Genomic DNA, 16256 nt, shown 5'->3' with positions numbered 1-16256 from the left:
AGTTTGAGTGAACTTTACAGCTCAACTTCTCACCTTGATTCTCCTTCATTTCTGGATCTGTGCCATTATGGTTGATGTTACATTGGTGTTTTCACCATTGGCAAGAAATAAATGATCCAAAACAATCATTTCTGTGTTAGTTTTCTTTTTGCAAACAAACCAAATAATGTGATAAACACAAACTGTGGGTCTGTGAAGGAAATAATAATAATCCCTACAAAAAAGTTTTTCCCCAGTAAATAATAATGAACACTAATGATAGACATGAGACAGTTAGTGCAAACAGAGCCTTGACGAAAAGATATGTGCTTGCAGAAGACGCTGCCCCCCCCCCTGTAGAAATTACTGTGTGAAAACTGAGAGCCTCTATAAATAGTCTTGCCTAGAAAAGCACTGACTCCCCCTTACGGAATGGAAACTACCACAGCAAGTTGCATGCTGCATTGTGGGTTCAAACCGGTTCAAATAAAAAGGTAAAACAATTCCTTAAAATTGAAGCACAAAGCTGTCAAAAGCTTAAATTATTCAAATTTTATTTATTGAAGCCAAGCAATCAATAAAACAGACCTGACAGAAAATGTTGAGTTTTCCATTTGCCTAAAGCTGACTCAGGATATAACTGAGGTAATATCAAGAGACTGCCGTTACTCATACAACCTTATTAACTCAGCACATTTCCTTTCAAATCATTTTCTGGTGACAGTTTCGACAAAACTTCATGATTCCATAATAGCACCTCCAGTTGCAGCTAACTTGGGGTTTTATTTAACCATCACACACGGGAATGTATCCACCGTACTGTAACAACAGTTTCAATGATTAAGCTTTAAAAAAAAAAAAAAAACATAGCAACTATGAAAATGCAAATACATCTTTTACACACAACAAAAGGACAGGCAAGGGCTTTACAGCACACCATTGGAAAGAGGGCCAGAAACAGTATAAAAGCTCTGAAATTCATCTGCACATTTTATCACATGAAAGAAGCGTGATACAAATTCTACAGTCTGTTAAAAAGGTTTCATTTTCACTTGATTAAAATGAATCTTTATTCATTATAAGTGTCAGTGTAGCATGGCCTAATTGAGAAAGGGCTAGCTTGTAATAATGTACATACATCCTGGTTGTCACTATTTATAAAGAACAATCCCGCACAACTAAAAAAAACCCACTAATGCACTAATTGACTACGGTAGCAAATCCAAAAAAATACACAAACTTAAAAAAACATAAGAAATAACGTGTGAGACCTAATGGATACATAATCTGTGACTACATAATTAAGAGTAGCAAATGGAACGACCGACTTGCCAAAATGCCAGTGTTGGGAGTGCTCCTCCTATTCATTGGGATTGGGATTGGCATCAGGATACTGAGAGAGATCAAATGTGAGCACTTTGCTGATGACGCAGTCTCCTTGCTGTGAGTAGAAGAGAAGGAACATCAGTTTAGTGTATGTTTGGCAAACGGCTTCATGGATTGTATACTTAGTATTTTACAAAACATACCTCTGGATAAACACCGATGAGTGAGTCTGCCTTTGTGTAGAATTCCTCCTTCAGAGAAATGACGATGGCCTGGAAGTTCTGCACAGACTGGTCTTTGATGTAATTGGCCACCTTGAGGGAACAGAAAGTTAAGTCATGCAGTTTTATTTGTACTAAACAATAATAATTTTAAAAAATCCCTGTGCTTAAATCACAAGCAGCATTGATAAACAGCTCACGTCACTTAATCTAATTTCATTTTAGAACAGACCTTGCCAATGTTAGTGTTGTCCAGAGCAGCGTCAATCTCATCCAGGACGAAGAAGGGAGCTGGTTTGTAGCTATAGACAAACAGGAGAGGCATTGTTAACAATTCAATAATAACAACAACAACAATTAAATAATATTGTGGAAAGTCTCTTTTTCCTCAAATTAAACATTAAGACTCCCTCTGTACTCCTTTTTTGTTTCACCTGTGAATAGCAAAGAGCAAAGCCAGGGCAGCGACAGTCTTCTCTCCTCCAGACAGGTTATCCATGGGTCTGAATCTCTTCCCTGGAGCCACACAGTTATAGTTGATGCCATCCAGGTAGGGCTCCTCTGGGTTTTCTGGTCCCAGGAAAGCCTACAGAAGAAACAGACACACACATAGGTTTTACTTTGAATATATACTGGAATATAAAAAACATTGTAAAAAAAAAACACACAATTTTGGAGACGCACCTGGGCACTGCTGTTACGTGAGAGTGCCTTGTAGATCTCATCAATGTTGGTGGCCACAGACTCAAAGCAGGTATTGAAACGATCAAACCTTTCCTTCTTGATTTGCTCAAAGGCTTGCTTGGCTTTCTTCGCTCTCTTACGAGCAGCCTCAAATTCTGAAGCGAGACAACACAAACAGAGAATGATGATATTATTAACAGCTCTAGAAAGGTCCTTTAAACCTGCATCACTTCACCCATCATCTCCTTTTCCTCATTTTACCCCAGCTTTTATCAACCCATCTCACCATCACTGGTCTCTTGGAACTTGTCCCTGACACTCTCAAGCTTCTCCATGGCCTTCATGTTAGGCGCACTGATCCTCTGAAGGATGCTTTGCTGCTCATTCAGACGCTGCTGCAGTGTGTTTGTCTCTGCCTTGATCTCCTCCTCTGACAGCGCATCCTGTAGGAAGTCAAACAAGGTTAAAATAACTAAGTGTGCTTCTAAAGTGTATCCTAAACTACACTCTACAGATCTTTGCTGCAAATAGCTCTTTTTTTCCTTCTTTTGTGTGCTGTGAAGTACTTGTGTGTGTAGTGTGTAGAAAAAAAGGCTACTAGTAAATTGCCATCATTTAAAATATAAAATAAGGGACACAAAATTGAGCACATTTAAATAAAATGAGAAGAGATCAAGTCGGACTGTTTAAATGTTAGGCCTGGGTGGTTATGTGGACCAGCTACCTTAAGGTCTTCAGACAGGTTGCTGTAGTCGATCTCTATGAGAGCCTCTTTAGCCAGAACACTGCTGGATGTCCTCTGGCTGCTGGACTCCTCTGACTGTGAACTCCCCTGGAACAGCAAAACAAAAGGAGGATGTGATTTTCTGTTTTAATCACAATAGTATAAAATGAACTGCATTTGATTGTGTTAGTGTGTACCTCTCCCTGGCTGATATCATCCATTGTTCCAGAGCGCAGAGGCAGTCTGATATCCTGCATTTTGCAGGCTTGCAGCAGGTTGTGACGGTCACTGCGCTTCTGCTCCAGTTTGGTCTCAATGGCTGTCACCTCCTTCTGGAGCTGAGTCAACTCTCTGGAATACACAAACACAAAATCTGTAGCAGAAAACAACTTAAAAATGTATTAACTAATCTCATATGACATAATAAATAGTAAATTTGACGTGTTTTTGCAGCCACTGACTTGTTAGCGCCACCCAGTTTTTTGCGGATCTCCTCCATCTCATGGTTCTTATCATTGACTTCAGATTTCTTTGTGAGGTGCTGGTTCTTCAGGTCCTGAAGTTGGGCCATTGTCTCGTCAATGATCTTCATATGCCTGTGCTCCTCCTACAGAAAGATAAGACATGAAAGATAACAGAAATACACAAATTGAGGTATAAATTGAGGACAGAACAGATGGAAGTTTTTAATCCTTCACTTTATGTCTTTACCTTCTTGAGTCGCTCTATTTCAGCCTCGTCCTTCTTGACGGTCTGCTCCCACATCATGACCTTCTCTTGGTCCTCCTTCAACTGGTTCTTCTCATAGTCTACCTGGATACCCAGACGGGTCTTCTGGGTCTCAAACTCAAGACTGAGATAAAATGACAGATGTCAGGTTACACCACACAGACAACCTGAAACAAGTTAACCAACAAATGTGACAAGAACTGGCCCAGATTAGAACTGAAAACTGAAATTATTTCCAAACTTACCGCTTCTTTGCAATTTCATTCTGCCTCTTCACCTTCTCCTCCTCAAACTCTCTGATGTTCCTCACTCCAATCTCCTTACAAAACTCCACAAACACTTCATCCTCCACCTGAAAAAAGCATAAGCAAAACACATTACTGCATTGACACATGGGGTATGCATTAACAGATTTCTAGGTATCAGACTTGACTTGTGTCAGTCTCACCAGGTTCATGCGGTCCCGAAGGTCAGTGATTTCCCTCTCACGGGACTGGATGATTCTCTTGATGTCATTGATGCGAGGACCAAAGTTTGCCAGTTCACTCTCCAACTTAGACTTCTCCTGCATGACACAAACAAAACAAGTTTTAAAGCAAAAGTCACTAGAGCAGTAAAAGGCAGAAAAGGGACAACAGCTGTAATCAGACTGTACCTGCATGTTGAGGGAGAGGTGGCGAGTTTTTGTCTGTTCCAGGTCACTCTGGGAGTACTTCAGTCTCATCTGTAGACCGTGTGCCTGAGACTGCACCTGACGCAGCTCTGCCTCCTTCCTTTTGGCTTTCATTTGCTCCTACAAGAAAAAAGAAGAATCAACCATTAAGGTTTTGAAACAAACATTTTCAGCACATTTTACTTAACGATGACTCAGGAAAATGATTTTTTTGGTATCCTGTTAACTAACAGACAAACAAAACAAACAGGACCAAAACCACAACCTCCTTATAGGTCTAAGTTACCTTGAGCTCTTCAGTGAGTTTTTCTTTCTTCTCCTTGAGCTTGTCCACAGCTTTCTCGTCCCAACGCCTGGCCTTGGCCTTCAGGTCACTGGCTCCTCCAGAGATGACTCCAGACTTCTGGAACAGAGTACCGTCCAGGGCTACAGTCTAGACACAGACAGACAAGGAAAGATTAGGAGGAAGAATAGACAAGATTAAAACCAAATCAAAAGATTTTGACAATATATGTAAACACTCAGCTAGTTACTTTAAATAGCCATAGTTAATTACCTTGTGCCTGTATGGCCCTCCAAAAGCAATTCTTCGTGCATCTTCTACATTCTCACAGACCAGAGCGTTGCCACATGCATACTGGAGGGCTTTCTTGATGTGAGGGGGCTCATAGCGAATCACATCAATCACCAGCTTGGCTCCCCGCAGTTCTCTCAGTTTCTCATCTGTTGGTTTGACCTTTGATAAGACAGGAGAAAAGCATATAGGACATTTTTTTTTAAATAATATAATTCAAAATTCCCATTATAACTAGTCTTAGTGAGTGTCACTTTCAGCAGGGAAATTAGTGCCTGACATTGACCAAGATATAAATAATCAATCGTTGGCTGTAAAAACATAGCTTGTAAACTGTGAATCTACACTACACGTATTCTTAATTAGTAACACTGACATTTTTTTTAATATATTATTATATATTATATATTATATATTTAGTTTTGAAGTGACAAAAGTTGCTGTAACTTAAATTAATCCTAGGCTGTTGTTTTTTTAATTTGACAAGTGTGTTTCTGACCAGTTCTATTGGGATTAGACGCTGTTTTGTGGACCCCTGTCTTCATCCTCAATTTTATTGAAATTTGATGATTCTGTTTTTGATTGCAGATTTGATCATGGACACTTCAACTACTATAGAGATCTTTGGGTAAAGTTAATATTTGTAATTTCTCGTATTTACCTCTAGGTAGTCAAGAGGAAGAAACGTCTCAGGCTCTCCTCTCTGCTCCTTGATGTATTGAATACAGTCTCTGCCAGTCTTCTCAGAGTCAACAATGATGGCGTCCATGTTCTTGCCCAACACTTTGGTCACAGCGATCTGATACTTCTTCTGAGTGGGCTGGCACAGGTCAATTAGACGACCATACTGTGGAAAGAAAGAGAAGCATATTTTTACTAAACTAATATAAGAAGTATTCTGTACAATAGAAAGTATGAAAAATGTGATGATATCGTACTGAATGCTGTCACAGTTGCCTTACCACAGAGCCAGGGTAGAGTCTTTTAATGCTCTCCATGATCTCAGCCTTGCGTTGCTGGCGACTGTTCTCCTGCCTATCGATCCTGGCGTCGCCCAGCTGCTCCATTACCTACAGAAAAAGCCAACAATAATGGGATTCATAATAGACTTTTTCACAGCTGACATTTTCACTTGTCAAACACTGGTGAAACTAATAACATTATCAAAAAGGTGCGCTGGTGCCAGAACCCCAGTTATGTGCAAGCTGGCACTAGCATGCCTTATTGGAAAACCTAAATAAGATGGAGCCCATCTTTAGCGCTATTAGTCACACTTGTGCTTTTCTCGCTAGGAGTGAAAATGTCTGCTTTGAGAAAAGGCGTATTGATTTATACAGAGAAATTATTTGTTCCATGTCTCACTTCCAGGGAAGTCAGGGCACCGGTTAGATACATAAATATCAAGAAGTCTTGCTTAAGGATGACGCATGCAAACATGACCTCAAGGTCCCCTAACAACTACAGCACGCTGAAAACAGTTGGTTAAGATTACATAATTCAAGTCTTTCTTTTATTCGTTTCCTCGTGTGCACATAACATACCTGGTTAAGCTCCATGTTGATCTCATCAATTCTCCTCTTGGCCATCTCCACCTCTTCGGTCAGCTCCTCCTCCATGCGTTTCTGCTCATCTAGAGACTGCCTGAAAGGTAACAGGACAAGAAAGCGTGAAAGAGCGTAAAGGAGAAAAACTACAAAATCAGCTAGTTAGTTATGTCTATGGAACAAAGCATACCTGCTGGTGGTGATGTAATCCTCCAATTTCTCAATACGCTTCTGGTTCTCCTCAATTTCACGAATCTTCTGTTTGATTTTGGCCTGAAGGGAAACAACATTATTTATGGTTGTATGTATTCAAATCAGTTCATTGTGGCACTGGTAAATGTATCTTCAGTGTGTTATTTACCTCTGTCTCCACTTTCTTCCTCTCCTCCAAGTCCAGGCGATCCTGGTCGGCCTTCTGGTCACGGTTGAACTTCTCCAGTTCCTGTGCCAACGTGGCTGCACGTTTACTGGCCTCTTCCTTGAGACGATGGTACTGCTTGACCTGAAGTGCATATGCGGGAAAAAACTAATGTTATGCCAAGTCATGTATACTTTAACACCCATCTGATTTAATTATCAAAAGCAATTCACATGCAACAAAACCTGAGATTTGCATTGATTAACTTTCCAAGTTTACAATCAAATACATTTCAAGGTATAATTGCATTACAGCATTTTTGTTAATGAGAACATGGAAGTATCAGTATTTCAGTTTTCTAAATAAGGTCCTGCAAATAAGAATTTATGTGAAATGAATCAACGAGCCTTCAAATGTGTACAACATATTCTATGGTATCATACCTGATTTTCCTCCAGGGTGAGGTCCTGGCCCTGGCTCTGTGCCTCCTCCTCCATGCGCTCTTCAAATTCTTGCTTAGCCAACTCCACTGCTTTCATCTCTTTATCTAACTCATCCATGTCACCCTTGCGTTTCTTGTACATCTTTTGGGCATTCTGCAATGATTTACGTGCTGCCTCAAGCTTCTTGATCTTGTGTGAGGTGTTCTCTTTTGCCTTGATGTACTGCGGCCTCTTTTGGTTCAACTCAGAATCCTTCTCTCTGTGGGTATAATGAAATCGTTAACAATGCTCTAGGTATTAAAAAGGCACAAGATCTAGTTAATCTGAAAAGTGCATCAAACACACTTTGACACTGTGTTATATCATTGCCACTCACTTGATCTCTTTTTCAATGGTCTGCTGCTCCCTCATCAGCCTGCCCAGCTCCTTCTTCTTGTCCTTCAGCTCCTCCTCCACATGGTCCATCTTTTTACGGTCCTTGTCAATCTCCTTGTTCCGCTGGCCCAGCTCTTTATTCAGCTTCTCAATCTCAGTCTCATTGTGGTATAGCTTGAAGAGCTGCAACTGTACACTGGCTCTGGCCACTTCATCCTTCAGACGCTGGTATCGCTCAGCCTAGCAGAATGATGACAGGAGACATAATTGAAATGGCAAAACTGATCAAAGGTATTTCTTAACAACTAATCCAACTGACCAGATGATAGTAAATGCAACTCCATGACTTTATTTGCCATCAACAAATAGGACATACCTCCTCTTTCTCTTGCTTGGCTTCTTTGCGCTCAGCAGCAATGTTTTTCTTGCGGTGGTAATTGAATTGTGTGTCCTCTTCTGCTTTCACCATCTCCTTCTTTCTACGGTCATACTCCTGGGCCAGTTCTCCAGAACGTGAGATCTCCTCAAACAGAGCTGTACGTTCTTTGGGGTTCTTCATGGCAATGGACTCCACAGCTCCCTAGAAGGTGAATAAGCATAACTGGGATTAACAATAAAAGCGATACTGGATTTTAGGTGCCAATAACAATATTAGAGAGCAAAAAACCTCCAATATCAATGTATTGGCCGATAATGTTACATGTGCTGAATATATATGTGAACACACAATGATGTGTGTGTAATGGATATCTATATATTGCATTTTAAAAATAAACCTTGCATAAAACATTATATAACATAACATTATACATTTAATATGGTATGAAATGACATCAGTGCACTGAAACAGTAAACACCACTGGGAATTTAATAATTATAATAAGCTATGAATTTTTAAAGAAAACACACAGAAATAGACAAAGACTGACCAAACTAGACAAAAACTCACCAAGCTAGACAAACTTGACCAGAACAAAAACAACAAAACATATAATATTAACAAAATATACAATCTTAAACTTGAATTAAGAAAAGGATCAAATATACATACAATTGTGCCTATATAACTTTAAAAAACATATCACATGGCACAACATATTTGCCGATATATTTGTGATAGGGCAATATCAGCCAAGAATATCAGCTGACCAATATATCATTCAGGCTCTAATAAAAACTTCAAACATCACGTTTTCCAATATTAATTTTACATCATAACATTGTACCTCTAATCGAATTGGCTGGGTCACATTCAATGCTGTGTTAGCCAGTGAACGCACACGTATGGCTACACTTTGCACCAAAAAGAGTGCTGGACCTGAAGAAAACAATGCTACCACAGCTATACGTTTCGCCATAGGAAAGAATTTTACTCATCATTGATTCAACGTCTTTATTAAAAATAACGCAGTTATTACTTTTGCAAAATATGAATAAAATACCTTAATTGTAATGAGATCATCACTGTGAAGTACATATGTCTGATAGCAAACCTACAGACAAGAACCGAAGCATAATGAAAGAATGCCAATCAATAGAATGCCAATGGAAAAAAAATTACCTGGAAAACCAGGAAGTTCCGGGCCTTGATGAGAATGCCAAGTTTTTCCAGCTCTTCGCTGTATTCAGGCAGGCCCACCACCTTGCTGTTGATGCGGTACTCAGAGGAGGAACCTGATGCACATGAACATTGAAGAGAAAACATCTGAAGCATTAGCTCATCAAAAGCATACACAAGATGGGAGTAACAGAGTTAAATTAAACTTGTCAAAGGAAAGTAAATAAAGCCCGTTCAGATTTAAATACTACTAGTGGAATTTTTTAGGCTATCAAATCTTATTTCAAAACATTTCATGCTGTGTGTTTCTGCAGCCGCACTCACAGAAGCTTAAAGAAGCTCTAGTGTAAGTTTACACTTTTAAAAAAAAAATGTTGGCATTCCTTTCAGCTCAATTCCTTCAACTTGGAACTGGAAAGCACACCAAATACATGAACAAGCCTTCTGAATTCTAGCATAAGAATCACACATTCCAACATGACTGTCAATGGTGGTTCATACCAATGATGATCCTTGTGAAGTTGCGCTCCTCTCCGTTATCCTCCTGGTACACCATACTGACAAAAGCCCTGTTAGCAGCTGGCTTCCCTACAGGCGCTCCATGGATCAGATCCTTCAATGTCTTCACACGTAGGTTACTAGTCTTCTCCGCCAACACAAAACTGATGGCATCCATAAGATTGGACTTTCCTAAAACAACAACATTTAGATGTTAAGAATCAGAATCATGAAGGAGTTTGTCTCTCAATACATAACACAAAACAACAATCTTCAGAAAGATATTCAGCAATATGTACAACCCTAAGTTGAGAGCACAGAATAAACATTGTCTATAATGAAATGCTCTATTTATGAAACCTGTCTGTTGAGATCAGGGTTTCAAGCTGTGTCTGTTTTGTGGCATTTTAGTTAATTTTAATCTGTATTTTATAATGTGTCCTGGTTTTATTGTAAAGCACTTTGTAACTGTGCAAATGTATTATCAATATTGCTGTATTAAGCGTTTACGGGGACATAAAGTCTATATTGCTTGGAAATGTACACAACTAACTGTGCACACAGAAAATACAAGTTAATAACGTTTCAAGTTGATGGCCGCAAATCAACATGCAAGCAGCGTTTAAATGTTAACTTTAACGACAGAAAGCACAACTACTGTCCAATAAATCAGGATATGTGCAGACATAAATCCCATGCATGCATATACTGAGTCGTATCTGACATCAACAGGACATTAGCACCGTATGTTTACCACAGTTTGCATCTGCCGCTAGTTTATATCACAACATACCAGATCCATTGGGTCCGATAATTGCCGTGAACTTGTGAAAAGGTCCAATGATCTGCCTTCCTTTATACGACTTGAAGTTTTCAATCTCTATCAGTTTTAAGTAACCCATTGTCGTTATATCTGTGACGCTTTTCTGAAAAAAGAATCAAAATTGCACAGAGAATATCGGCTAGTAAAATGTTAGCATGTGGCTATTGCTAACAACCGATGTTTACCGACAACAAGCTTTCTCAAAGAAGAAGCATGCACGCGAATGAATGAACCTCTCTGTCTGTTACTTGAGAAATCGTTCGTCACATTATGAGACGCATATTGAGATTATTAATTCAAATAGCCTCGTGAATCTTAATCAAAAAGACGCGAAGCTGTTGTGACAACAATGCGCCATTTTACAATCCGACAGGAAGACCCAGAGCGCGCGAGACACATAACATCGCGGTTTCTCGCGAGATCAAATGAATTTCCCCCGGAGTTTACTTGTGTCCTCAAAATATTTTTAAATAATAAAAACTGTTATTGTATGCAAACTTCAGAGTGACCCAATGGGTTGTACAATACTAGGCACTATTGTTATTTATTAATATAGCACAACACCAGCAGTGACAAATTAAGAGGTCACCATGGTTACCAAGGGCATCTAAACACAACAGGATTGCTGAGAAGCAGCTTGAGGTGTTACATGGATAGAATCGACGTAAGTAATTTTCCCACATCTATCAGACGGAAGTGCTGCTTTTCCGTCTACCTGTATGTCTTTAAAAGAATACACCTGAATTTGATGCATCTAGTTCATGTACAAGCCTGTGTGTTATGTGTGATTCTGTCAGTCATGATGGGACAGCACCGACCCTAGGCTCTTTAAAACTGGCTTAAAACCCTTTTTATATATTTATGTATGTTAGGCTATATATGTTTTTATATGTTTGATGTCTTTAATGCTGTAGCACTTTGAGATTCATTGCAAATGAAAAGTGCAATACAAATCAAACACATCATCATTATTATCATTATTATTATTATTATTATTATCATCATCATTACTATTATTATTATTTAACACTGTTGTAATGCTGTGTCACCTTCATCCAGGCTCATTAGACACTGTGAAAAATGTACAAAGTGGATTTAGATGTTGACCAGTCCATCGAAAAGGCTGTGGAGAGGCGAAGGGCTGTGGAGACAGCACGTAAGGCTCGAATCTTCAACACCCGGCTGCGCGTGATGGGGCTCGATCTCGATGCTCTCAACCAACAGGTCCAGGAGAAAAAACATCGGCAAAGCGTGGAGAGACAACGAGACAACGCTTTTGGTAAACAATATATGAATTAAAAATATATAGGCCTACATAGGCCTAATGTATAAATCAAATCTCAGCTTTGGGCTTTCAGAGTCATCGTCACCCCTAATGTTGGCACTACTCACAAGTGTATCTATTTCCCAAATATTCCAGATAAGATGAGAAGGATTCATGATGAAGTATTGCTGCAGCAAGACATTGATGAAAGAGAGAAGCGAGCTGCTTTGCATGCTGACCTAACCCAATATTGGGCCACTCATCAACGTGTGGACTCACTAGATGCTGATCTTACATGTGGCCTGAAGGGGGCATTCAGCATCACCACTCCAGAGAGTGAGCTGGGACCTGCTAGTATGCAAATCTTCCAGGTTGGCTGTGCATGGCAGGCAGATGCTTACGTGCATCATCAAAATCCAGCAAATGGTTGAATAAATAATCACGTTACTGTTTCATGTGCAGGGAGATGGTATTGGAGAGGAGCAAAAGAGGAGAGAACAAATTAAAAAAACTGAAAGAGATCTGCGAGTACAGAAGGAAGACAATGAGAGAAAGAACATGGAAGACAAGCACAAAGGTGAGAATACACAAACCCAAGTACACAGAACAAACAATACACACACCATGATCACTGATGAGCTAGGATGGTGTACAGCATTGTACATCACACACATGCTTCATGCTTTCTTGCACAAACAATCACACACTCCCACGCACAGCCTTTACTGCCAGGTGGCATTGATGGATGCTCATCCCAGAGAGGCGTTATGTATGTGTGAGTGTGTCATTGAAGAGCTTTGTACAATGGGTAATGGGTAATGCAGGTGTGAAAAACACACAGAAGGTGATTTCCAAGTCATGTATGTGTATGTCACAGAAATGCTTGTGAGCAAAGAGCTGGTGCATCAGGACCTAAAGGGAGTTCAGCAACGTGCACTAGAGGAGGAGTGCAAAAAAGCTACCCGCATCACCCTCGACAACTACAACCAAGCTCTGGTACAGTACATGCATGTGAAGACACAGATGGACACACAGATGCACAAACACCCGCTGATGAGGATGCACAAAGTAAAAACCAATGGGGTTTTTCTTTTTTGCAGTGACATGGTGTTCTCAGGTGGGATTTTGAAATTAAAATTGCTAATTGAAAATGTTAAGTGATGCATACACACACTTGCTGGTGGAAAGCGGCCATCATATTAGTTGCTACCAAGCAACATGGATGGTTAAACTCCTTTCATGTATGCGTGGGCCCACTCTGTCTTTAAAAGCCCCCATTTAGATCTCCCCTCATTTGCCTGAATGCACTTGGCTGAATCCTCCATTGGGAGGCATCATTATAAATCCTTCAGGTCATAGTATTTTTCATGACAATTATGTGGTTTCTCTAATAACCACTCACATGCATGATGCACAAGCAAATACAAGTGACTGAGTGGATCTCTCAGGAGGACATTTACCATATTCCTGACTAGAAGAAACTACATAGTAGAGCTTGGGTTTCCCAAAGCTCCTGCTATTCTAATTATCACAGGAATCATCAATCTGCATCCCTGAATCAGTGGTTAGGCCTCACCATGGCTTATTCCCTACAGGCTGCAGAGCGGGCAGAGAAACGGCAGGAGCAGAAAAGAAGAGAGGAAAAGGAGAGTCTCACAGAGATGTGGCACACAATGACATCCGACATGATGACAGAGTGTGCAGAGGCAGCAGAGAGACAGATGGGGGGAGGGAGGCCACCCCAGGTTCTCATAGACAGGTGGAAGGGGATGAACCCTGAACAGCTGAGCGCCATCCACAGTGAGAGGGAAGCACAGCGCCTTGAGAGACAGGTACTGGGTCACCATTACTCCCATACACACAGATTACCAGGAGCAGTGCTCTAAGCTCTACAGTTTATTTAATATTCCTATACAACGGTGAGGCCCAAACCTTATTGGTGTGTAATCCGTTATAAATAACAAAGTTACAGATGAGTGAAAGATGAGGAAATAAACAACATAAAATGCCTTAGTAAGCCTTCAGAACAGCATTGGTGCACATTGGCATTATTTGTTACTCTACTAAAGGAACGGACAGCACTCTTTCAAAATATATTCACTCATTTAGTGTTTTGAAGGTGGAGGAGATTCAACTTGACTCAAAGCATTCAGTCACCCTCTGATCCTCTGTAGATCTTAATTCATTATGTTTCTCCACTAATTTATTCAGGTTTTTACTTTACGATACGTCTGCAAATGCTTTTAAGAGGCCTGATCAAATTTTCCAGTGCTTCAAAGGAAAGTAAAGAGAGCAAAGACAAGAAAATAAACTTCTGTGTAGCCTGGTTCTGACCCCCAGGTTGAGAATCACTGTTTTAGAGAAACACTTCTAGTGAATTTTTAAACACTGTACCCCACAGGCTGACATAACACCATCTCTCAATTTGTGCATTTACACCTTGAACTTCTTGGCATCTTCAGAGACAGTGTGATGCTGAGAAGTCTCAGGAGGCAGCGTGGGATCTTCAGCTCCTGAAAGCATCCACAAAAGCAGAGGAGGAGGAGAGGAGTGCAGCAAAACTTAGGAGAGAGAAGCGGATTCAAATGGACCAGTACAACATGGAGCTGGCCAGAAAGCAGCAGGAACAGTGAGCAGTGCACACACACACTCACTATTCATATAGTAGTCAGCACATATGTTATGGGTACAGGTGATTCTGTGCTATAATGTAGAATTCAGATTAACATTTTTGGTGACTGTTATTTGTGTTTTTGTCTTTCCCAGTCAGGAGTATCTGAACAAGAGACTGTACACCAACAAACCCACTGAGGTCTACTTTCATCAATTCAACACCAGTTCCCGCTGATTAAGTCAAGCTGCCTGTGCTCTTGTGACAATAAGCCAGCAAATTAAAACAATTCATTCTTATACTCACTCTCAATGTGAATTGAATTCTGATTCATCAATACTTTCTGCTTATTGTTAAGTGAGACATATGCATTGATTTATTAGCTGTTGATTGATGACAAAAAAGGGACCGCTTTTTTGGTACAGATTGTTCCACATACTTTATTTTTCAATCATATATCCAGTTACAGTGGTAGATTCATAATGCAGTTACAGTTATATTGGCCCCATTTGTGGCAAAAGCCCACCCAATTCCTGTTTTTCAGCCATGGTACAAGTAGATACCATCAGTGGTGTTGTGCTAATAGTGCACTCCAAACACCACAAAGAGATACATCTCCACTCCGGCAGTGACATACACTCCCTACCCCTCCATCCTCCACTATTTTCTCTCACCTCTCCCCTCCCACTCAGGCATTATTATTCAAAACCTGTCAACTTCTGATTCTGAAGAAGCGCCTCTAACCAAACCATTTAGATTTTTAAGAGTTTTTTTTATCTTTTAACTATAAAAAAGGGAAAATGCAACAGTGAGAAAGCAGTAGGCCAGCATCCCCAGCTTTCCCCATGACACATGAAAAGCAAAGAGTGAGCGGCAGTCGAGTGAGTATCTGTGTGTACACTCATTCCTCATTCAAAGCTAACATTTGCCCAAACAGTGACAAACACAAATGTTTAGCAGCAGATAGTCAAGATAGAATATTGGCATATTTTGTGTCATCCATCGCTCCCGTATGAAAATAGATTTTTTTTTAAAGTTTTGTTTGTCCTGAGTGTGTCTGTATAACCGACAAGGAGCTCACACACACCTCCTTGAATGCCACTAGCCTTTTTGGACATCCCATATACTTTACCTCTGAGATTGTGAGGTGATGCATGGCTAGTGGCAAGCTTTTATTTGAATAGGGAGAACTGAGATAGCAACATTGCATATAGGTACTCCCTGTGGTATGCACAAACTGGCTTGCTGCATCCTGCCTCTCATGACTGCATCAGACAAAAAAACTCCACAGATATTCGCTTCACTGCAATGCATTTTTGGATGGCTACGGGTATGAACGCAATCTAAGCTTTCATTGTAATGCAACTATCACTAAATGACACTAATGTACAAGTTTCGATTTTGAAAATTTGCAAACATCTACAGAACAATGAGGATTTTTTTCCTTTTTAATTTCTTTTCCTCAACTATGAACTATTTTTTTCTTTTTTCTTTTTGCTGAAACAGCCAAATAGCACTGTAATAATTAGTCAAAAACAGAAAGTTCATAGCAATAGTACAAAGAAGAAAAATGACAACTTGCAACATTTTAAAATTAAGTTAAGTTGTTTTAAACCTGCACATTTTTCACATTTTCATATCAAACATGGTTGGGTTCATCAAAACAATCTTTAAGGGTTGTATTTACATTCAGTGGGGGAAAAAAACTGTCCAGGTTTTCTCATAACCACTCTTATCTCTCCATTGCATTGTAACTCAGACTTTGTTTTAATCAGTAGCATCTAAATACAATGTTTGCCCAGCCCTAAAAATAATACATTCTATGTGTTTGATGTAAATACCAACTGTTTGCCTTCATCATACATCCTCTAG

General features: G+C 39.9%; 2 protein-coding genes across 2 annotated transcripts; one reads left to right on the top strand and one right to left on the bottom strand.

Moving 5' to 3' along the window:
- Window positions 1–533: 533 nt before the first annotated feature.
- smc1a (structural maintenance of chromosomes 1A) lies at window positions 534–10866 on the bottom strand. The gene is made up of 26 exons (XM_053317804.1): window positions 10480–10866; window positions 9690–9878; window positions 9192–9304; window positions 8007–8210; window positions 7632–7870; window positions 7256–7514; window positions 6816–6956; window positions 6645–6727; window positions 6452–6551; window positions 5873–5980; window positions 5572–5757; window positions 4893–5072; window positions 4623–4769; window positions 4319–4456; window positions 4112–4228; window positions 3909–4015; window positions 3646–3787; window positions 3396–3541; window positions 3132–3285; window positions 2935–3042; window positions 2497–2653; window positions 2211–2365; window positions 1961–2112; window positions 1759–1828; window positions 1509–1619; window positions 534–1420 (listed from the first exon to the last, which is right to left on the bottom strand). The coding sequence occupies exons 1-26, from the start codon at window positions 10586–10588 to the stop codon at window positions 1340–1342; spliced, it is 3696 nt and encodes a 1231-aa protein (XP_053173779.1). The 5' UTR covers window positions 10589–10866; the 3' UTR covers window positions 534–1339.
- A 723-nt stretch (window positions 10867–11589) lies between these two features.
- On the top strand, window positions 11590–14621 carry ribc1 (RIB43A domain with coiled-coils 1). Its single transcript, XM_053317806.1, has 7 exons — window positions 11590–11788; window positions 11930–12144; window positions 12236–12350; window positions 12651–12769; window positions 13369–13605; window positions 14236–14402; window positions 14540–14621. The coding sequence occupies exons 1-7, from the start codon at window positions 11590–11592 to the stop codon at window positions 14619–14621; spliced, it is 1134 nt and encodes a 377-aa protein (XP_053173781.1).
- Window positions 14622–16256: the final 1635 nt, after the last annotated feature.

Source organism: Scomber japonicus, chromosome 4 (genome assembly GCF_027409825.1).
Source record: "Scomber japonicus isolate fScoJap1 chromosome 4, fScoJap1.pri, whole genome shotgun sequence".
Classification (NCBI taxonomy): domain Eukaryota; kingdom Metazoa; phylum Chordata; class Actinopteri; order Scombriformes; family Scombridae; genus Scomber; species Scomber japonicus.
Note: the sequence above shows the minus strand (reverse complement) of the source record. Positions and strands in the feature narration are given on the sequence as shown.

Excerpts from the sequence above, each read along its gene's own strand:
- smc1a (XM_053317804.1), bottom strand. The coding sequence starts at position 10,588 with ATGGGTTACTTAAAACTGATAGAGATTGAAAACTTCAAGTCGTATAAA. Across the intron at positions 9,305-9,689 it reads CTTCACAAGGATCATCATTG|GTTCCTCCTCTGAGTACCGC; the intron begins GTATGAACCACC and ends CATGTGCATCAG. Across the intron at positions 1,829-1,960 it reads TTGCTCTTTGCTATTCACAG|CTACAAACCAGCTCCCTTCT; the intron begins GTGAAACAAAAA and ends GTTTGTCTATAG.
- ribc1 (XM_053317806.1), top strand. The coding sequence starts at position 11,590 with ATGTACAAAGTGGATTTAGATGTTGACCAGTCCATCGAAAAGGCTGTG. Across the intron at positions 12,145-12,235 it reads CTAGTATGCAAATCTTCCAG|GGAGATGGTATTGGAGAGGA; the intron begins GTTGGCTGTGCA and ends TTTCATGTGCAG. Across the intron at positions 13,606-14,235 it reads CACAGCGCCTTGAGAGACAG|AGACAGTGTGATGCTGAGAA; the intron begins GTACTGGGTCAC and ends TGGCATCTTCAG.